General features: G+C 41.7%; 1 protein-coding gene across 3 annotated transcripts in view; it reads right to left on the minus strand.

The window, feature by feature from the left end:
• Nucleotides 1-7,080: 7,080 nt before the first annotated feature.
• LOC120531135 overlaps nt 7,081-22,675 on the minus strand; it is a 35,000-nt gene continuing 19,405 nt past the window's right edge. For 2 of the 3 annotated variants that reach the window (XM_039756266.1, XM_039756265.1), the window contains exons 3-5: nt 15,556-15,714; nt 8,414-8,516; nt 7,081-8,259 (exon numbers count right to left, since the gene is read on the minus strand). In XM_039756266.1, coding sequence (XP_039612200.1) covers nt 7,839-8,259; nt 8,414-8,516; nt 15,556-15,640 — 609 coding nt within the window. In that variant the 5' untranslated portion in view covers nt 15,641-15,714 and the 3' untranslated portion in view covers nt 7,081-7,838. The remainder of the gene's footprint in view (nt 8,260-8,413; nt 8,517-15,555; nt 15,715-22,675) is intronic. The other variant, XR_005634064.1, reaches the window with a different exon arrangement.

Below are 22,675 nucleotides of genomic sequence, written 5' to 3' on the forward strand. Positions count from 1 at the left end.
GGTAACAACAAATTCGTCCATGTCTGTAAGTGTTTGGTGTGGGACAGGCTCCTGGCCTTCATTTGAAAATGCTCTACAGCCTCAACCAAAGGGTTTGAGATGCTATTTTCTGCAGTGCTGATTAAGAGTTTGCTTTTCAATTGATTTGTTGAAGTTGAATTCAAACTGGTGAGTTTTCCATATTTTCAGCATTGTATCAGGTAGACTGCTCATGGGAGGAACTCATTTTGTTTCACGGACATCAAGGGTCTGGCAGCAGGAATAGGAGCAGGCATGGTGTGGCACTCCGTGGAACATCATGTGAATGGTGGTGGGTACTTGGGCTGGGAATAAGGGTTGTCTACACCTGTTGGTTGACATCTCCTTGTGCTGCAAAATCGGAACTTGTGAGTTTTTAAAGGATTACTTTCCGCTGCCATTTTAACCTCATTTTATAAATTAATTATTAATGACATTTTTACCTCCTCGTTCACTTGTTTTATGGATTATTTATTTATTGATGACTTTGATCTGAGTCACTGCACTATTTTCTCTTTAGTTTTGTTTGAATTTGTAATAAAAGACGTTGACATTGCTTAATGTGTGTGTCCTCATTTGCCTGGCTCAAATCAGTTCATGGCTGTTGACAGTTTCGAAAACAGGCTCCTGGTGGCAACAAGTAAGAATGGAGTTGACCCATACCGTCACAACCAGACAATAAAGGCACTTCCAAAGCAAAGACTTTTGGATAAAAGTCCTCAACTTTTGTTTTAACATTTTGTCTTTATTGTCTAGTACTAAAATATCTCTGTGTCTACCATTGTCCAATCCATGACCTCTGTTTTGGACTATTAATTTCTCTGTTCCTTAAATATCATTCCTAGTTTGTTTGAACTTGCTCATCATTACAAACCCATAGCATAGGCATCTTAAACAATTGGTGTAGGAAAAAGTGGCAATTGTCTATTCTGCTAGGCTTCAGGGGCATATCAGGCCTTTTAGAAAAGCAGGTTTAACAAGGATGCAGATTTCCAGCACCATCTTTCCCCAGCTTGCATTCCAGAGTAAGTGAATGAACTCTTCATACCAGGACCAGTCTGGACTTCCTCTGATAACAAAGGTGTAAATTCGAGATGAACTGACATCTTTCCAGTGGCCCCTCTGCAGACATTTTTAGGCCAGAAGGCACGAAATGGACTCAAGCAAGAACAAAAAGCTGCAAATCAATGAACGAGAACTCCGAATTACAGAAGAACTCACCAATGAGAATACCCTGATTTTGGAAATGGAACTGATTTTAATCCAATCATGGATAGAATTCCTTCTTAAAAGCTAGCTATGCCCAGACATTCTCAGGACACACTCACTGCTCTCTCAGGAGAATTCTGTGATCACTCAGGAATCCCTCAGAGAAGCACTGTTCTCTCACATTCTCTAAAATGACCTTTCTGTGAAACTACAAAGCTGATCAGCTGTGCTCTCTTCAGAGAGTTGAAAGCCTACAAAAATTCTGACACCAGTCCAAGCTGTTGTTGTTGTGGACGTCCAATTTACTGTAGCAGTACTCCACTTCCATATCCATTCTTTGAATAGTGACTGGACATAGAGGCTATTTTGTGCAGAGAAAGTCAATAATCTGTTCCTTGGTTTTGCTGATGTGAAGATTCAGACAATTGTTTCTCCACCAAGAAACAAAGATCTCCATCTGATTCCTATACTCTGTCTCATCCCCTTTATCAATACACCCCATAAATGCAGAACCACCTAAGGATTTCTGCAAGTGACATGACTGGTGTTATAAGAGAATAAAATATTATGCTGAATAACACCAAAGAAAAACAATCTTGGAATGTACATCTGTGGGTCGAAATATTTATAAAAAGCTAAGGCTTGTTTCACCATATTCATAGTTATGATTGTGATTTAGCTGCTGGCCACCAAAGCACTGTTACCATAGCAACTACAATACAGAGAACATCTGTGCCTGCCATTCAGCTAACAATCAGCATTTTCAAATGTTAGGTAGGCCTGTCACCCTTATATTATTATGGTTACCAAAATATTAAATGCAAAATATACCTCTGGGAATAAACCAATATTACATTCATTCTTACAAAGAGATGATACCAAATAATTGCAAATTACAAAAGGAAAAAAATACATTACATCCTATGTTTGGTCATCTCTGCAGAGCACTCTGACCATACTTTGTATAAGTTTGTCTGTTTTGTGTCCGTGTGTTCTTCTTGAGTGTGACCAATTCCATTTATATTTATTTGCTTAGCAGACACTTTTATCTAAAGCGACTTAAAAAAGAGATTAACATAACCAAGTAAACATCATTCTGGGGGCTGTTTTGAAACAAGTGTTATAGGACAAGGTTGCAAAATGAACAAGTGAAGAGCTCGAAACCAAATATAACCCCCCAGTTTCTTTTTCCTTATCAACTAAGAACAATTAGAGAGATATCCATGGAACAAGAAAGTCTAGTGCGCAAGCTCGAGAGGTTCCGGCTAGATATAGTTGGGCTCACCTCGACACACAGCTTGGACTCTGGAACCAATCTCCTTGAGAGGGGCTGAACTCTCTACCACTCTGGAGTTGCCCCCAGTGAGAGGCGCAGAGCGGGTGTGGGCATACTTATTGCCCCCAACTTGGAACCTGTTCATTGGGGTTTACCCCAGTGGACGAGAGGGTAGCCTCCCTCTGCCTTCAGGTGGGGGGACGGGTCCTAACTGTTGTTTGCGTGTATGCGCCGAACAGCAGTTTGGAGTACCCACCCTTTTTGGAGTCCCTGGAGGGGGTGCTAGAGGGTATACCTTCTGGAGACTCCCTCGTTCTACTGGGACACTTCAGTGCTCACGTGGGCAATGACAGTGAGACCTGGAAGGTCGTGATTGGGAGGAATGGCCCCCCTGATCTGAACCCGAGCAGTGTTTTGTTATTGGACTTCTGTGCTCGTCATGTATTGTCCATAACGAACACCATGTTCAAGCATAGGGGTGTTCATATGTGCTCTTGGCACCAGGACACCCTAGGCCTCAGTTTGATGATCGACTTTGTGGTTGTGTTGTCTGAACTGCGACCACATGTCTTGAACACTCGGGTGAAGAGAGGGGCAGAGCTGTCAACTGATCATCACCTGGTGGTGAGTAGGCTTCGATGGTGGGGGAGGATGCTGGTCAGGCCTGGTAGGCCCAAACGTGTTGTGAAGGTCTGCTGAGAACGTCTGGCAAAATCCCCTGTCAGAAGTAGCTTCAACTCCCACCTCAGGCAGAACTTCATCTGTATCACAAGGGAGGTGGGAGACATTGAGTCTGACTAGGCCATGTTCTCTATTGTTGAGGCGGCTGGCTGGAGCTGTGGCCATAAGATGGTCGGTGCCTGTCGTGGCAGCAATCCCCGAACCCGTTGGTGGACACCGGCGGTGAGGGATGCTGTCAAGCTGAAGAAGGTGTCCTACAGTCCTGTGGGACTCTGGAGGCAGCTGATAGGTACCGGCAGGCCAAGCGGAATGCGGCTTCGGTGGTTGCTGAGGCAAAAACTCTGGCATGGAAGGAGATTGGAAAGGCCATGGAGAACAACTTTCTGATGGCTTCGAGGAGATTCTGGTCCACCATCCGGCATCTCAGGTGGCGGAAGCGGTGCAGTGTCAACACTGTATATGGTGGGGATGGTGCGCTGCTGACCTTGACTCGGGACTTTGTGGGTCGGTGGGGGGAGTACTTCGAAGACCTACATAATCCCATTAACATGCCTTCCAATGAGGAAGTAAAGCCTGGGGACTCAAAGGTGAGCTCCCTCATCTCTGGGACTGAGGTCACTGAGGTGGTCAAAAAACTCCTTGGTGGCAGGGCCCTAGGGGTGGATGAGATACGCCCGGAGCTCCTCAAGGCTCTGGATGTTGTAGGATTGTCTTGGTTGACACGCCTCTGCAACATTGCATGGACATCAGGGACAGTGCCTCTGGATTGGCAGAACGGGGTGGTGGTCCCCCTCTTTAAGAAGGGGGACCGGAGGATGTGTTCCAACTACAGAGGGATAACACTCCTCATTCTCCCTGGAAAAGTCTATTCGGGGGTTCTGGAGAGGAGGGTCCATCGGATAGTCGAACCTTGGATTCAAGAGGAACGTTGTGGTTTTTGTCCTGGTCACGTAACAGTGGACAAGCCCTACACACTTAGCAGGGTCCTGAAGGGTGCATGGGAGTTTGCCCAACCAGTCTACATGTGTTTTGTGGAGTTGGAAAAGGCGTTCGACCGTGTCCCTCGGGGAATTCTGTGGGGGGGTACTCCGAGAGTATGGGGAACCGGACCCCCTGATAAGGGCTGTTCGGTCCCTGTACGATCGGTGTCAGAGCTTGGTCCGCGTTGCTGGCAGTAAGTCGAACCCGTTTACAGTGAGAGTTGGACTCCGCCAGGGCTGCCCTTTGTCACCGATTCTGTTCATAACTTTTATGGACAGAATTTCTAGGTATAGCCAAGGTGTTGAGGGGGTCCGGTTTGGTAGACTCAGGATTGGGTCACTGCTTTTTGCAGATGATGTTGTCCTGTTTGCTTCATCAAGCCATGATCTTCAGCTCTCTCTGGATTGGTTTGCAGCTGAGTGTGAAGCGGCTGGGATTAGAATCGGCATCTCCAAATCTGAGACCATGGTCCTCAGCCGGAAAAGGGTGGAGTGCCCTCTCAGGGTTGGGAGTGAAATCCTGCCCCAAATGGAGAAGTTCAAGTATCTCGGGGTCTTGTTCATGAGTGAGGGAAGAATAGAGCATGAAATTGACAGGAGGATAGGTGCGGCGTCCGCAGTGATGCGGGCTCTGCATCGGTCTGTCGTGGTGAAAAAGGGGCGGAGCCGTAAGGCAAAGCTCTCAATTTACCAGTCGATCTACGTTCCTACCCTCACCTATGGTCATGAGCTATGGGTAGTGACTGAAAGAGCGAGATCGCGAATACAAGCGGCCGAAATGCGTTTCCTCCGTTGGGTGTCTGGGCTTTCCCTTAAAGATAGGGTGAGAAACTCAGTCATCCGGGAGGGGCTCAGCATAGAGCCACTGCTCCTCCGCATCGAGAGGAGTCAGATGAGGTGGCTCGGGTAACTGATCAGGATGCCTCCTGGACGCCTCCCTGGTGAGGTGTTCAGGGCACGTCTAACCAGGAGGAGGCCCCGGGGAAGACCCAGGATACGCTGGAGGGACTATGTCTCCCGGCTGGCCTGCGAATGCCTTGGGATTCTCCCGGAAGAGCTGGAGGAAATGGCTGGGGAGAGGGAAGCCTCTCTGCTCAAGCTGCTGCCCCCGCGACCCGATCTTGGATAAGTGGAAGAGGATGGATGGATGGATGGATGGATGGAGGTTAATGCAGAAAACTGGTTTCTTAAAGACTCCCGTTTACATGTGCAAGTCCACTTATGGAGCTCTTCTTTGGCAAAACATTCCAGTGTCAAAAAAAAAAGAAGAGAATCTCCCAAGATTATGCTGCTGAACTTAGTGTAGCAAAAGTCCAGCATTTAATTAAAAATACTCATACACAAACATTTATTAATTGACATATATAAAAATACAATTTTCACAATGTCTCTTAAAGGTGTAAAGTTACAATAAAATACAGGTGCAGATTTTACTATGTCTGAAAGAAAATTGTGTGCTCAAGAATACACTAATGGAATAACATCAATGCAATAGTGTCAAAATAACTTCTGTGAGACAAAATTACACACAAAACATAACTGTGAATTAATAACATCCTTGGCAAAAATAAGTAAAAAGAGCAAAAGAAAAACATGACAATTATTTGAAGCTGATGGAGTTTCTTTGTTTCTCTCTGTCTTGCCCTGCCTGGCTGGTGCACTGCCCAGGGTTTGGTCCTGCCTTGCACCCTGTGTTGGCTGGGACTGGCTTCAGCAGACCCCCGTGAACCTGTGTTAAAATATAGCTGGTTGGACAATGAATGACTGACTGACAATATTTATCAACCGTTACTAACTCTCCTCTAGTCTGTATCATGATGTGTCACTTGCTGCCATTGCTTTACTACAAAGTTGTTCTCCGGCCTATGGAAAATTTATTTCAGATAAAAGGGCATTGCAATCAATGAATAGAAGGGTTCTTTCATCAGAATGGATAGTCCTTTTAAAATAAATAAATAAATAATTTTACACATTTTGGCCTGAACACACATTGGAATTAAAATAAAGCAAGAAAATTGAGAACATGTTCTAACTTGGCTGTAATGCATTATGCCAATATATTGCTGTTGGTATAAAGGAGCCCCCATAGCATTTCCTGACACATCGGCTGAAAGTGCTCAGTGTTAGTGTGTCAGAGAGAGGATGTGCAGCATTGTTCATAATGGCACTCAGTTTTACTTTAATTCTCTCCTTTGCTACAACCTCCGGGGGTCCAGAATGTGTCACATAACTGAGCCTGCCCATTTTAATTAGTTTGTTAATTTGGTGGACCTCTCCTGAAGTGATATTACCAGCCCAGCATGCCACAACGTAGAAAATCACACAGGCCATCATGGAGTTGAGAAGATGTGAAAGATGTCAGATCACACATTTAAGGAATGTGATCTCCTACTCTGCCCTTTCTGATATAGTTCCTCTGTGTTCCAAGACCAGTCCCAGCTATCATTAATGTGGACCCCCCCCAAGTACTTGTAGGAGTGGATGTATAGGAGTGGACTACATCCACTCCTTGAATAGTGACTGGACATAGAGGCACTTCGGTGTAGTGAAACTTAATAACTAGTTCCTTGGTTTTGCTGATGTTAAGATGAAGGCAATTCTTTTTCCACCAAGAAACTCCACCTACTCTGTCTCATCCCCTTTATCAATATAGCTCATAAGGGCAGAATCATCTGAGAATTTCTGCAAGTGACATGACCTGGTGTCATATTTATAGTCCGAGGTGTACACAGTGAACAGAAACGGAGACAGGACTGTTCCTTGTGGTGCTCCAGTGTTTCTCACATCCGTATCTGAAACACAGTCCTTCAGTCTCACAAACTGCTGTCTTCCATTATTCAGGACACCATAAGCTTATCCACCTGCATATCTTTGAGTTTACTCTTTAACAGAGATGGCTGGGTGGTATTTAAGGCACTGGAGAAATCAAAAACATAATCATGACAGTGCTGCCAGCTTTCTCCATGTCAAATTAAACCTTGTGGAGCAGATAAATTGGTTTGTCCACTATAATCTTTCTCCAGTAGACAAACTGCAGCGGGTACAAGAAGACCAACTAGTCCAGGACCAGTCTTTGAAAGGTTTTCATGATGTGTGTAAGTACCACTGGTCTGGTGAAGAGGCACCTGCCTTCTTTGTAACAGGAACAATGCAGGATGTTTTCCACAACAGTGGCACTTTCTGAAGGCTTGGGGACAGACTGAACAGGTGACAGAGGACACCACAAATCTGGTCAGTTCAGGCCTTAAGAATTTGAGCACTGACTCCATCTGGTCCCATGGCCGTTCTTAGGTGTAGTGTTCTCAGTTGTCTCCTTACTTGGTCTTCAGATATGGACAGTCCACATTGATAGAGAGGGATTTTTAACTGGCCATTCCAGTTGACGTGGTAGGAGTTGTGTGTGGAGATTGGTCATTAGAAGAAGGTGACATGAGGGAAAATCTATTACAAAAATTGGTTGAGGCTGTTAGCTTTGTCCATATCCCATTAGTACTAGGTTGTTGTACCATGTTAGCCATTATGAATGTAGAGAAAAGTCAAGCAAAACGACACCTTTTATTGGCTAACTAAAAAGATTACAATATGCAAGCTTTTGAGGCTTTTTTAATCCAGATCTTGTTGTTTGGAAAGCAACACACTGTCTTTGTGACGCAGAAGTTAACATAGTCTGTGATTCAGTGACAGAGTGCCACAGTATCATCCCCATGTGACACACACATCATTTCCCAGTCTGTCATTTGGAAGCAGTCATTTGGAAACATTTCTGCCTCAAGGCTCCACTTCCTTACTATTTTGTTGGTAACAGGTTGCTGTCTAATAACACGCTTGTAGCTGGGAATAAGATGAATGAGGTTGCAGTCAGATTTGAATAAAGGAGCCAGGAGATTATACTTAAAGGCATCTTTAACATTTGAATAGAGAAGGTCCAGCTTGTTATTTCCTCGAGTGGAACCAGTCACAAACTGATGGAAATTTGTCATTGTTCCTTCCAAAGTCACATGGCTGAAGTCACCACATATTATGACTGCAGGGTCAGAGTGAAATTTCCTTAAAGTGCTGGTGTCAGAATAATAATTTCCATTGCTAGGTCCACATCTGCAGAGGGAAGAATATAAATATTTATAAGGATGATTTAATTTATCTTTCTGGATAAATAATGTGAACGAATTCCAAAAGCCACAATTTCAATGAAGAATTACAAACTGTAATTTTAACTGTAGTATGCTAGATTAAGATACCCAAAGACAACCTTGTGATGGTCCGAGTTAGCTCCATGCTCCTGTTTGCCTTTGAGGAGCCTCTTGCACCTTGATCTTCGACACCATAACCGAGATGAGCCAGGCAGATGCATTCTAGACAAGGTGTAGGTGCAAAATTGAATATTGCGGTTATTAAAAACAAAGTCAAAAACATGTTATCCAAAAACAGTGCAGTGCAACTTCATAAATAAATAAGAAATCCTTAAAAAAGTGAACAGTGAAAGATAAAATCCAGAATAAATACATATATGAAATCATGGTTAAAACACATTCCCTTTAAAACTGATGTCTCCTCTACTTACCCCAGACTGGGCCACACAGTAGAGGAGACACCTAACTGACAGGCAGATCCAACCTTCTCTTCTAGGTCCAGATCCCTAGTGGTCCATGACAACTAGTAGTGCACTCTCTCTTAGGTTTATTTCCCTGCAGCCGTTTGAGGCCCCAGCAGGGCATCGCACCAAGCCTCCCAGACTCCTGCTGCCTCTCCCTGGACTTACATGGCAGAATCACTTCAGTTCTCTAACTGCTTAGCTGCAGTGAACGTCTTCAACCCCTGAACATCAAGAGCACGCTCGCCCAATGGGCTCTACTCCTGGCTACCTGGCTTCTCTCTCTCACATCAGGTCCCTCCCATTTGTGTCTTCTCTCTCTGTCCTCTTTAACCTCAAGTCTTTCTCTTTCTGCTGATCTTTAATCTGTCTCCCTTCTCTGCTGAATAGGCTCCTCTTATATTCAGCTACCTAATTGGGCAGAGATGCGATCAGCTGCTTCCTCCATGGCACCATTGAGGATCCTGACTAAACCACTGCGCTGTACATGTGTATGCGGCCAGCACCTCAATTACCATGGAATGAAACACACTCGTGCACACCAGTTCCCAAATGGAGCCTGCACTTTTATGGCACAGTTATTTATTTAAAATTTGCCTGACGCCATGGACCACCTATGACACCCCTGAATGACTAAATGAATCAAGCTCCTACACAGGGATTTCAGCTCAAATTTTACAATTCATTTCAGTGTGCAGAAACACCTGACTGATTCATTAAGCTGGTTGGGGTTTGGTGGGAGGGGTTTCCCCCTTGGTAAATTTGCCATCCAAGGCTACTTGTTGCCCCTGGTTGTTGCAAGGACTATCCAAAGGTGTGAATTTTCAATTCTTGGAGACCACTTCCAATGAAATGACTGGTGTTGGAGAAGCTGAAATTGGTAGTTCCAGATCTCAATCGAAAAGTACATTTTTAAAGTTGAAGATTTGCATATATTCAAAGGGAATCATGAGTATATATGAAAATAAGCATTATATCATAGTGCACGTTAGTATAGCAAGGGCTAAATCACAAAAAGGCCTGGGTCTGTATATTTTTTATTTTCCTTAGCAAGCTGGAAATCACCAAAATTTCATGGGTTAAGGTCAGGTATGTAGAGAGAGTAGTGGGTGAGAGGGAAAGTACAGAGTGCTATGCTCATTAGGCTTGGAAATACTGGTGGAGCTAATTAGAGGCAGGACCAAGGCAACAGGAAGTTTGGAGTTAGATAGGGGTGACACATGACTTGAGTGAGGTTTGACTCTTGATAAGAACTGTAATAAAAGTAAGGTAGCCCCATTGCGGTTTGCTTAATTCACCTGAACTGAGAAGGTTCTGTACTTTTTGTAATAAAAGAGTACCATTCTGCTTATACACCCTGAGGTCTCCAAGTAACTTCTTTGAGCAGCGTGTTTCTGCCGTAACTCTCCATGCATGCTACAATGTTACAACATGAAGCCCATATTGCATGGTTAATGCAGAAATAAAGTCTGCTTTGTTAGACTGACAGTTCCAAAGAACAAATGAGTGAGTACCTGTAGACGTGGCTTAGTGAAGCAGTCAAAGGTTGTCAGCATTATTTCTTCTCTTGTTAAAGGGGCAAAACATGCGTCTAGTTTGAACAACATAGTAAAGAGGTACAGTGTACCTGGTTGAAAGGCTGTCCACTGCCTTGTTTGGTGTCATTACTTGGTGGACTCATGCAGGGAGACTTGCTGTCTTGAATACAAGTAATTGTTCACATAAGGAGGTCTGCACACAACAGCTGGTGCTTCCACAACAATACAATAGAACTCTTTAAGTTGTATCAATGTAATTTGCAATACAAAATAAGAGTGCGGCACTCTGAGAAAAACAGAAGGAATTTCTGCTGGTTTCAGGTCCATAGCTTTGTTGCTGCAATTCCTATCTTGCTGCGTTCTTCCTAAGGGTACAAGCTGCAAGAAATGACTGTCTCTGAGTGCTCCCACCAGGTCAGCTGTACTTAAAGAGCATTGCCTTATGGCATCATCTTGGCACTGTTTGTGTGAGGTAAAACCAGTGGGTTTTTCTCCACTGAGCTGAGACGTCATCCTTGTACAGCTGAGTTTTTGAGAGCTGTTATCAAATAGGATGTTCCACCAGCCAATTCCCCCAACCCTAGAGAAAAATGAAGCATTACATTGGTAGATGAAACCCACATTTTAATTCGTTCTAGGAGGTAGAGGAAGTGCCCCATGCCTGCCTGATGATGCAATATCATAAATCACTTTTCGTTGGCCGTTCCTAATGAAGTTTTCCCTTTAGCAAATATTTAATATCCAAACTCTTTTATTCTCATAGGTTTTTCTTTTTTTTAAATAATTCACATATGGATAATCATCCATCTCATTTCAGCCACCATTGCTGGCTTTCTAGCCTGGTTGCTGAAATTCCAATTTTCCTAAGGGTACCAGCATTTATAATATGGTTTATTATTAGCCTGGCAAAGAGGTACATATGGGATGTCGGGTGTAACCTGATTAAAATGATTGTGACCAGAGATATGTAGTGGGCAAAAAGATTTTGGAAAAACAGCTACAAAAGAAAATTATGAGAGATATTGAGAAGTGAAGGGATGAGGGTTTTAGTTAAGAAAAGGAAATGACTGTGTTTGTTATATGGTAAAATGATATTGTTGTGGATTGTATTTTGTAATGTGTAAATAAAAACTTATTTTTACAAAAAAGAAAAAAAGAGTGCGTTGTCTGTTCTTGTCAGTTTATAATCTGATACATTTCCCTGTCAGTGGGTAGCTATTATATATTAAATAGAATGTTGTGGAACAGCAGCAAAGACCTGTGGGGATCACTCCACTGAGCTGAGGCATTGTTACTGTATAGAGGAGCTTCTGTGAGTTGTTCTAAAATAAGATGTCTCACCAGCCCATCCCCTTTCAATCTCAGATACGAAGGAAGAGATAGATATACAGGTTAAATATATATTTCAATGTTTTCTAGGAAGACCCTGTAGGTGTTAGAAAGAAGAGGTGCCCCATGCCTGTCTGCCTTCCTATCTATGCTGACTGCTTTGACTGCATATCCTGCAGAATGGGGTGGGGCTGTGTGTTGGTGATGCAATATCATAAATCACTTTTCATTGGCCATTCCTAATGAGGTTTTTTCTTTAGCGAATATTTAACTTAATGTATCACTTAAGTGAAATCAGATTCCTATGGAAAAAATGTGTCATACTAATAAGTAAAAGCCTTGACCTAATTCATCACATTTAACTCTTTTTATATTTATGAATATGTATTTTAAGAACAGTACCTCAGCAATTTCCACAGTAAATCTGTGAATATTCAGTTGTGGTACATAATAAACACATCGATCCATGGTCTCTCTCCACAGAGCTTTGTGATCCTCCTGTGTGTTGTCTGATACTTCCTGTCAGGATACTGTCGATTGGTGGATGTATAGAAGTTCTTCAGTATCTGGAAGGGCAAACTATAATCCCTGATGCATCAGAGGTGGTTCAAACTTTGCTGTGCCTTCTTCACCAAGGTGTTGATACGCTTGGACCAGATCAAATCCTTTGTGATGTGGACTCTAATGTATTTGAACCTGTGCGCCCTCTCTGCCTGAGTGCTGTTAATACTGAGGGGATGGTAATGCTTATGATGTTTTCTCCCAAAGTCCATAATCAGTTCCTTTGTCTTGTTGACATTGAGTAAAAGAGTGTTAGCCTGACATCAGTGTCACAGACTCTCCTCTTCAGGTCAGCCTGCTCATTGTTGTTAAACATCAGGCCTACCACAGCTGTGTCATCAGCAATCTTGAAAATGATGTTAGAGTTGTGAATAACATTGTAGTCATACATGTAGAGGGAGTACAGCAGTGGACTTAGGACACAACCCTTTGGAGTACCTGTGTTCAGAGTGAGGGATGATGAAGTGTGGCCACCCACTCGAACCACCTGTGGCCTGCTTGACAAGAAGTTAAAAATACAGCAGTACAGCTAGGTGTATAGCGGCCAGTCTCTGAGCTTGGTGTTAAATGAACTATGTTAAATACAGAACTATAGTCTATAAATAACATTGGTTATTTAGATTAAACATGATTAATTGAATCCACCTTCTGTGGAATTGGGAGCTGGTCCACACATCCCTTTGGCACTGAAACCATCCCCAATTTTCCAAATGAATGGAAACTGTGGAAAAAAATCACCAGAGTCAAGGCAAACACAGATGGTCTAGTCCATTCACCATCGAAATGCTTGGAGATGGTTGTAACTGCTATCTGCAATTCCTATGACGTTTGGCACAAAACAGCCACATTATCACAGAGCACCCACAACATCACTAACAAAACATCCACTGATGCCAGTCCCAACAGCATCTTTATGTCAATTCATTTACTTGACAGTTGTAATTATTGTAGAGTCACATAACCCTCCGACAACCCTAGTTTTTGCCATAATGTAATTGGGCATACTGCCTAATCTCTTCAATGGAGGAGTGCTGGAGGTCTGCACCTACACCATACTGACACTTGATGGGATGTTGTGGGCCTTATGTGATGTTGTGGGTGTTATGTCACTCACGTCTTGCGTGTTTTGGACGATCCTCTCTTAAAGTGCTCAGTCTCATTACAATGCCATCTAGTGGTTTCAGGCAGAATTGCATATGTAGATTAAAAAATGTATGGTTGGAAATAATACAATTTTACAGAACTTTATGTGCGTACTTATACACAGCTGTGGAATGATGTGTTAAATGTTTACGGAAGTGCCTGAATTTAATTTATATATCATGAAAAAAGTGGTGTTATGAGAACTTGATGTAAATAAAACATCTTGTTTACTGAAGTTTGCACCCTACTGATTTGAGAACAATTTTGAGTCAGCTTTGAAATTCTATTCTTTCTTGTGAATTTGTTCAGGTGCTGCAAAGGGAATTAGAATAATCAGTCTTGAAGCTTTTCTTCACATTTTTACTGTAACTTGGCTTGGGTGTTTGCTTAAGCTGTGACATACTGTGAGAATCACTGACCTGTTTCAATAAAAATTGCTAGGCTATATGATTTTGTCATATTGAAATAATCACTAGTCCATCTAGTTCAGTTTTCCCCTATTTATTCTTTGCTCTGTGCTGACTAGCTTCGCAGCTTTTGTATCCAAAAAGAACCCTCATTACAGAGCCCTACCACTGCCACGCTTTATAGTAGGGCAGTGTACCACTGGCTATGAGGCAAGCTCAGGCTGGGGTAAACTTCACACTTTACATTTATTTAAAAATAATATGGAATTATAGTTTGTTTACAAGACCAGAGATTATTTGTCACAATCTGCCAAGTCCATTCTTGCAAAATGATGTGTTATTACATACCACCTTTTTAAAAAGTACCGTCACTGGAGACGTCATTGAGGCTGATTTGTGAAGTATGGTATAAACATTTGTCTTCAGGACATGTTCTACTACGTCATCCTCAGTTTACAGTTAGTTTAGAGTGGCTTCATGTTCCTTTTTTTTCCATTGTATGAAAATGTGCTATATAAATAAATGTTGTTGTGCTAACATACAGTGTTAACTGTGGACCCATACAAGAGTACAATAATGCCCTATAAACCTAATAAATACCTAATTAAACCTAATAAATAAACAGAGAAGAAACTTCTTCTTAAATACTGCTGACAAATAGAAATGGGCAAGATGAACTCTTTTCCAATTTTAAAGTGACACCACAGGAAAACCGCATCCATATGAGTTCAATTTTGCTTGCCACAGCAGATAAATATTTACATAATCAACATAGGCCTCAGCGTTAACATTTAGAGTTCACCATGCAATGTATAGTGTTATATGCCATTTGGTATGGTATTCATAAAAGCAGTATTAATGTTTCTGATGTGCCACCTGTTGGAGTGACAAATGCAATGCATTGGATTACTAAAAATGATTATGATACACAATGTTTTGGAATGACAACTGCATGGCATTTCATTTCTAAAAATGTTTCTGATGCACCATCTTTTGGAATTATAGAAATATAGCAATTGGACAGACACACACACATAAGCACGAATCTGTTTACTGTATTAAGGATGTTATCAGGTCTGGCCCCAGGCAAAAATGTGACACTGTCATCCTCTAGTGGCCAATTTACATAAATTACATAACAGTATTTATTTCTTTGTCAACATTAACATGCCTTTATGGGATTTTTATTGTCACATTTACAGAGTACACTGAAATTTCTACTTGTATGCCCAACCAATATGCAACAATTTGGCATCATCTCTGGTGTCATGATAAACTAAACTATCTAAATAAGCAACTTTGTTTTAATCAGTAGAAAAAAACAATTAGAAATGGAACATAAATAGAAAACCCTAACCCTTATTTCAGTTTCTATTCCTCCAAATTGATAGATGTAGGCTAAAAGTGAAACATGACATTATAAATAAAGGTGACTTACCTTTATAAGTTTACCTTTCTCGCTTTGGCAACCAAATATCTTTTTAAAATGGTACTAATCCAACTTAATTGGATTGCTACTTAAATGTTATTTCATCAGTGTTTTTGTAGGGTTTTTATGGCCTGCCTGCAATGATGTCATTTCTGCCCAACTACTAAACCAGCCCCTTCTGGTCAACTGAAAAAAAAAGATGGTGAGGACCAGAACTGGATTGATCGCCATATTATAGGTCACTTCTAAAATTGGGAATTATCTAATTCATTTATTTGCCTAAGTTCTTTCCTATGGCAAATAAATTAAGTTTTAAGATGAAGACTTTGATATACTTTTTTCCTTTCTTTTTCCACAATACATATTGTAAACATACAAACGATGATCTAAAACCTTTGAGCAAGTATCGTGTAGCAGATGCCTGGACTGTCATTCTTCTTCTTCCTATAAGGCAATCGACTTCTGCAATTTGCTTCATGCTAAGTAGATGTCGCTGCTGCTCTTTTTCTCTTTGCCTTGTCACTTTCTTGACCAGTTTTCCTATGCAGTTTTCTGTAATAAAGATACAAACCCTGATAACTTTGCAGAATTTGCGACTAGCCACCCGCACATAGCACATTATTAGCTTTGGATTAAGATCAAGATAAAGGTTCTAGCCCCAGTAGTTCACAAGTAAATCTTCTGACAGACAGACACAACCCTTAGTATTGTACATACAGTGCATCCGGAAAGTATTCACAGCGCATCACTTTTTTCCACATTTTGTTATGTTACAGCCTTATTCCAAAATGGATTAAACTCATTTTTTTCCTCAGAATTCTACACACAACACCCCATAATGACACCATGAAAAAGTTTACTTGAGGTTTTTGCAAATTTATTAAAAATAAAAAAACTGGGAAATCACATGTACATACGTATTCACAGCCTTTGCTCAATACTTTGTCGATGCACCTTTGGCAGCAATTACAGCCTCAAGTCTTTTTGAATATGATGCCACAAGCTTGGCACACCTATCCTTGGCCAGTTTCGCCTTTTCCTCTTTGTAGCACCTCTCAAGCTTCATCAGGCTGGATGGGAAGTGGGGCACAGCCATTTTAAGATTTCTCCAGAGATGTTCAATCAGATTCAAGTCTGGTCTCTGGCTGGGCCATTCAAGGACATTCACAGAGTTGTCCTGAACCCACTCCTTTAATATCTTGGCTGTGTGCTTAGGGTCGTTGTCCTGCTGAAAGATAAACCGTTGCTCCAGTCTGAGGTTAAGAGCGCTCTGGAGCAGGTTTTCACCCAGGATGTCTCTGTACATTGCTGCAATCATCTTTCCCTTTATCCTGACTAGTCTCCCAGTTCCTGCCACTGAAAAACATACCCACAGCATGATGCTGCCATCACCATGCTTCACTGTAGGGATGGTATTGGCCTGGTGATGAGCGGTGCCTGGTTTCCTCCAAACGTGACGCCTGGCATTCACACCAAAGAGTTCAATCTTTGTCTCATTAGACCAGCAAATTTTGTTTCTCATGGTCTGAGAGTCCTTCAGGTGCCTTTTGGCAAACTCCAGGCGGGCTGCCATGTGCCTTTTACTAAGGAGTCACTTCCATCTGGCCACTCTACCATACAGGCCTAATTGGTGGATTGCTACAGAGATGGTTGTCCTTCTGAAAGGTTCTCCTCTCTCCACAAAGGACCTCTGGAGCTCTGACAGAGTGACCATTGGGTTCTTGGTCACCTCCCTGACTAAGGCCCTTCTCCCCCGATCGCTCAGTTTAGATGGCCGGCCAGCTCTAGGAAGAGTCCTGGTGGTTTCGAACTTCTTCCACTTATGGATGATGGAGGCCACTGTGCTCATTGGGACCTTCAAAGCAGCAGAGATTTTTCTGCAACCTTCCCCAGATTTGTGCCTCGAGACAATCCTGTCTCGGAGGTCTACAGACAATTCCTTTGACTTCATGCTTGGTTTGTGCTCTGACATGAACTGTCAACTGTGAGACTTTATATAGACTGGTGTGTGCCTTTCCAAATCATGTCCCATCAACTGAATTTACCACAGGTGGACTCCAATTAAGCTGCAGAACCATCTCAAGGATGATCAGGGGAAACAAGATGCACCTGAGCTCAATTTGGAGCATCATGGCAAAGGCTGTGAATACTTGTGTGCATGCACTTTCTCAATTTTTTTATTTTTAATAAATTTGCAAAAAACATCAAGTAAACATTTTTCACGATGTCATTATGGGGTGTTGTGCGAAGAATTCTGAGGAAAAAAATGAATTGAATCCATTTTGGTATAAGGCTGTAACATAACAAAATGTGGAAAAAGTGATGCGCTGTGAATACTTTCCGGATGCACTGTATATAGTGTAAGAATACCAGGGGTCGCTGTCACCCCTTAAACCCAACAGACAGACACTTAGGACACAGGGTAAAAACATTAAGATGTATTTTAATGGTTCTTCTTTTAAGAAGTGCCCCCAAAGTACTCCAGCCACAATAAACAAGCAATACACAATAGTAATCCCAATTAATACTAAACAAAATCTCTCCTCCACACCTCCCAGCAAGCTCACACTCTTCCAACTCCGACTCACTTGCTGGGTTCACAGCAGTCCTTGAAATAGTCCTTGACCCAGAGAATTGGCTTTTTCTTCAGCCTGGAAGTACTTCGGGGCTCCTGTCCTTGTGACTTAGGAGTACTTCCAGGCTATGGTTGAGGCATGGCTTCTCTTGTCCTCTCACAGCTCCGCCCCGTGGCACCCATGGTACCCAAAAGGGCTGAGAAACCGCACTCCAAGTCCAAAGATGCCCTGTGGGAATCCGGGGCACCATTACAGTCCAGGGGAGCTACCATCTAGCGTTTTGGGGGAGCCAGTGTCCTGGAAAAACTGCCTTCCCCCATCCTTCCACCTCAGGGGTGTCCCAGCCGGGATGAGCTGCTGGCTGTCCGCCACAATAGATGGATTCTGCTTATTTATTTTTGTATGCAGTCCTCCTTCTACGACTACATGGTGATGGTGCCTGTCCATCCACATCCTCCTTTATATTATGTTACCCTGATTTCTGTACCCATCCTTCATCTATGCACTAGGAAATGTGTATATTTTTAATATAATGAGATAATACTAGAAAAGAATGTTGGTTTTACATAACTACATAGAGTCACACATGTGCATCACAGGGTCACCCTCCAAGTTCCTCTAAGGTATGTAGTTCCACCCCAAACCGAGAGAGAGCCGCTAACTGTGCCATAAAAACACAATTTCCTGGAAGGAGGCATCACGTCATGACCAAGCAACCAGAGAGATGGAGCTCCTAAGTAACCTAAAAAGAACCTTGAGATTACTTTGCCCTGAGTGAATAGGAGACAACTATTTGTTATATTTTGATGCCATCAAGCATTTTACTTTTGTTTTAATTAAAGGAAATGGGGACGGCTGGGTTGGCGCCCCAACATTTATTATTTTGTCATTCCCTTGTATGACCACAATAGACCATGGAAGGTTTTGTTTTACTCTGTACAAGCTAACATGTTAATGGAACATTCCAGACACTCTATTAAAATTCTAGTATAACATGTGGAAATTAATGTATTAATAGAAATACAGTGGAGGAAATAATTATTTGACCCCTCACTGATTTTGTAAGTTTGTCCAATAAAAAAGAAATGAAAAGTCTCAGAACAGTATCATTTCAATGGTAGGTTTATTTCAACAGTGGCAGATTGCACATCAAAAGGAAAATCGAAAAAATAACTTTAAATAAAAATAAAAATAAAAATTGATTTGCATTTCATTGAGGGAAATAAGTTTTTGAACCCCTACCAACCATTAAGAGTTCTGGCTCCCACAGAGTGGTTAGACACTTCTACTCAATTAGTCACCCTCATTAAGGACACCTGTCTTAACTAGTCACCTGTATAAAAGACACCTGTCCACAGAATCAATCAATCAAGCAGACTCCACACTCTACACCATGGGAAAGACCAAAGAGCTGTCCAAGGATGTCAGAGACAAAATTGTAGACCTGCACAAGGCTGCAATGGGCTACAAAACCATTAGCAAGAAGCTGGGAGAGAAGGTGACAACTGTTGGTGCAATTGTTCGAAAATGGAAGGAGCACAAAATGACCATCAATCGACCTCGCTCTGGGGCTCCACGCAAGATCTCACCTCGTGGGGTGTCAATGGTTCTGAGAAAGGTGAAAAAGAATCCTAGAACTACACGGGAGGAGTTAGTTAATGACCTCAAATTAGCAGGGACCACAGTCACCAAGAAAACCATTGGAAACACATTACACGCAATGGATTAAAATCCTGCAGGGCTGCAAGGTCCCCTGCTCAAGAAGGCACATGTGCAGGCCCGTCTGAAGTTTGCCAATGAACACCTGAATGATTCAGAGAGTGACTGGGAGAAGGTGCTGTGGTCTGATGAGACCAAAATAGAGCTCTTTGGCATTAACTCAACTCGCTGTGTTTGGAGGAAGAAAAATGCTGCCTATGACCCCCAAAACACCGTCCCCACCGTCAAGCATGGGGGTGGAAACATTTTGCTTTGGGGGTGTTTTTCTGCTAAGGGCACAGGAAAACTTAATCGCATTAACGGGCAAATGGACGGAGCCATGTATCGTGAAATCCTGAGCGACAATCTCCTTCCCTCTGCCAGGAAACTGAAAATGGGTCGTGGATGGGTGTTCCAGCACGACAATGACCCAAAACATACAGCAAAGGCAACAAAGGAGTGGCTCAAGAAGAAGCACATTAAGGTCATGGAGTGGCCTAGTCAGTCTCCGGACCTTAATCCAATAGAAAACCTATGGAGGGAGCTCAAGCTCAGAGTAGCACAGAGACAGCCTCGAAACCTTAGGGATTTAGAGATGATCTGCAAAGAGGAGTGGACCAACATTCCTCCTAAAATGTGCGCAAACTTGGTCATCAATTACAAGAAACGTTTGACCTCTGTGCTTGCAAACAAGGGTTTTTCCACTAAGTATTAAGTCTTTTTTTGTTAGAGGGTTCAAAAACTTATTTCCCTCAATGAAATGCAAATCAATTTCTATCTTTTATTTAAAGTTATTTTTTCGATTTTCCTTTTGATGTGCAATCTGCCACTGTTGAAATAAACCTACCATTGAAATGATACTGTTCTGAGACTTTTCATTTCTTTGTCATTGGACAAACTTACAAAATCAGTGAGGGGTCAAATAATTATTTCCTCCACTGTAGTAATGAAAATCAAAAACGTTTCCTAAAGGGAGGTGTGGGACTTGCTATTTTGGCCTACATTTGTGACTAATTCCAAACTGCCACACCACCCCATTACACAAGGAAAAGGGCAACAAGGATTCAAGCTCCAACTATAAAGCTTGTTCTGGACTGGGTATTTGTTATTGGTGTGGTACTTCCACATGTTACATCATGGTCAAAATGTTGATAAATAAATAAATGATCTTACTCAAGTATTACAGGCAGTGGTGAACCCTAATGTAGAAACAGTTAATGAAAATCAGCTGAATCTGTTGCCTTATGGAGAAGCAAATGACTCTTGACTATTTATGCCAGGCAACGAGGAACCTATGGGGCTCAGTGCTGTACTTTTGTTCCATGGATGTGACCTCTAATCTCAAGTCTAGGGGCTTTATTGTCATACCATCCATTCACAACATTGCAGTATACAAGTGGCATGAACTACATACATAAACTAAGGACAAGTGCAAGACAAGTAAAGAACTATACTATGTGATAAAAAGCTAAATGAATAAATACTGTAATTGGTATAAGAAAAGACAGTAAAAAAATATAGTAATAATTTAATGATAACAATAACTAATAAAGACAATAGTAATGATAGTAAGGGAATGGGGTTAGTGTAGAGGATGAAAAAAGGAAAAAGAATGGAAACTAAAAGAAGGTGACAACTGTTTTTCGAAAGAAGTAAACAGTTAAGGATGAATCAGGAAGTATATGTCAGGCTAACTAGTGTGGAGAGCAGGTGGATATGCTCTTGGAGTTGGCAAGAAAGAGGGGCCATAGGAGCTGATGGAAGGATGTGGTCCTAATGTAGTGCCATCCAGGAAAGTGAGCTGTGGTGACCAATAGAGGTGGCAGATCAGGGATCCATGGGTACTGGCTGGGATAGTGAATTGGTGGGGGTGTGGCAGGCTGTGTCCGGGGACTCCCACGGTTCTGATGAGGATGATATAAATGTCTGAATGAATGTTAATGATTGTACCTCTTTATCTTGGATTTTAACATAGCCATTGGAGGAATTTTCAATGCCCTAGGACACTGACTTTGTTTTGTGGGACAATTTAATTGATTATTTATTTAACTATTTATTGGTTTTGGGACATTCACTGTTTGTACCTTTAGGAATGTGCTTTATATTCTCCATGCTTTGAATAAACTGTTATTCTTTTGACAAGTCTCTTGCATGTTTGCTGCTTGCCCTGGTCCATTCTATTTCATGACTATCAATAGTTTGAGAAGATGTCTGTGGGGAACCCAGGCATTATACCAAAGCTGTGGCAGAATCTGGCAGAACTGGCTTGGATGCTGCAGTATGGTCTGCCATATGGAAGTGGATCAAAGAAACTGTGGGGAATGTATGAGAGGTCCTCCATAATTTCTGTATCCTTTGCGGATGCAATGCTTAATGATGCCTTTAATTGAGTGCAGAGGAGCCTAATGATATTTTCTGCTGTGTGTACTATTTCTTATAGGACCTTGTGGGCAGAATCTTTGTAGTTCCCAAACCAGACATAATGTAGATGGTCAGAATGGGGAAGTATGCATACCATTCTCAGCCACTGAAGGAAGTAAAGATACTGCTGCACATTCTTGGCAATGGAGGTGGTGTTAATTAAGTAAGGAAGGTCAGAAATGATGTGTACACTACGTAATTTAAAATGTTTTCTATTTCAGATTACATTCAAGCCACTCTCTGTAATAGAAACGTTTATGTCCATCACTTCAAGCTTGTTCACCATGGAGATGTTGAGATCATATAATAGATAGATAGATAGATAGATAGATAGATAGATAGATAGATAGATAGATAGATAGATAGATAGATAGATAGATAGATAGATAGATAGATAGATAGATAGATAGATAGATAGATAGATAGATAGATAGATAGATAGATAGATAGATAGATAGATAGATAGAGAAACACAAGCCAACATGACAGAGACAATTTGGCTTTGTAAGAACGCTTGTTTACCAGGGGTCAATGTTTTTCCAGATTACACTGATTGTTTAATATTCAACTATGCATTTGGAAAATAGATAATTGTAATTCAAAGTAAAGCTTTAATTACAAAAAATTATGTGTCTGTCCATATTATCAAAACTCTTAAACCAAAAAAGATGACTGATCAGCTGCTAGATCAAGAGTACAGAGTATTGGTTTAACTTTCCAACACTATATCTCAGGTTGATGATCTTCACATAGCCACATTGTCAACCTATCATGGCCATCTCAGAAATACAATACAACAGTACAAGCTACTTTGTTGT

Source organism: Polypterus senegalus, chromosome 6, assembly GCF_016835505.1.
Source record: "Polypterus senegalus isolate Bchr_013 chromosome 6, ASM1683550v1, whole genome shotgun sequence".
NCBI classification, from domain to species: domain Eukaryota; kingdom Metazoa; phylum Chordata; class Cladistia; order Polypteriformes; family Polypteridae; genus Polypterus; species Polypterus senegalus.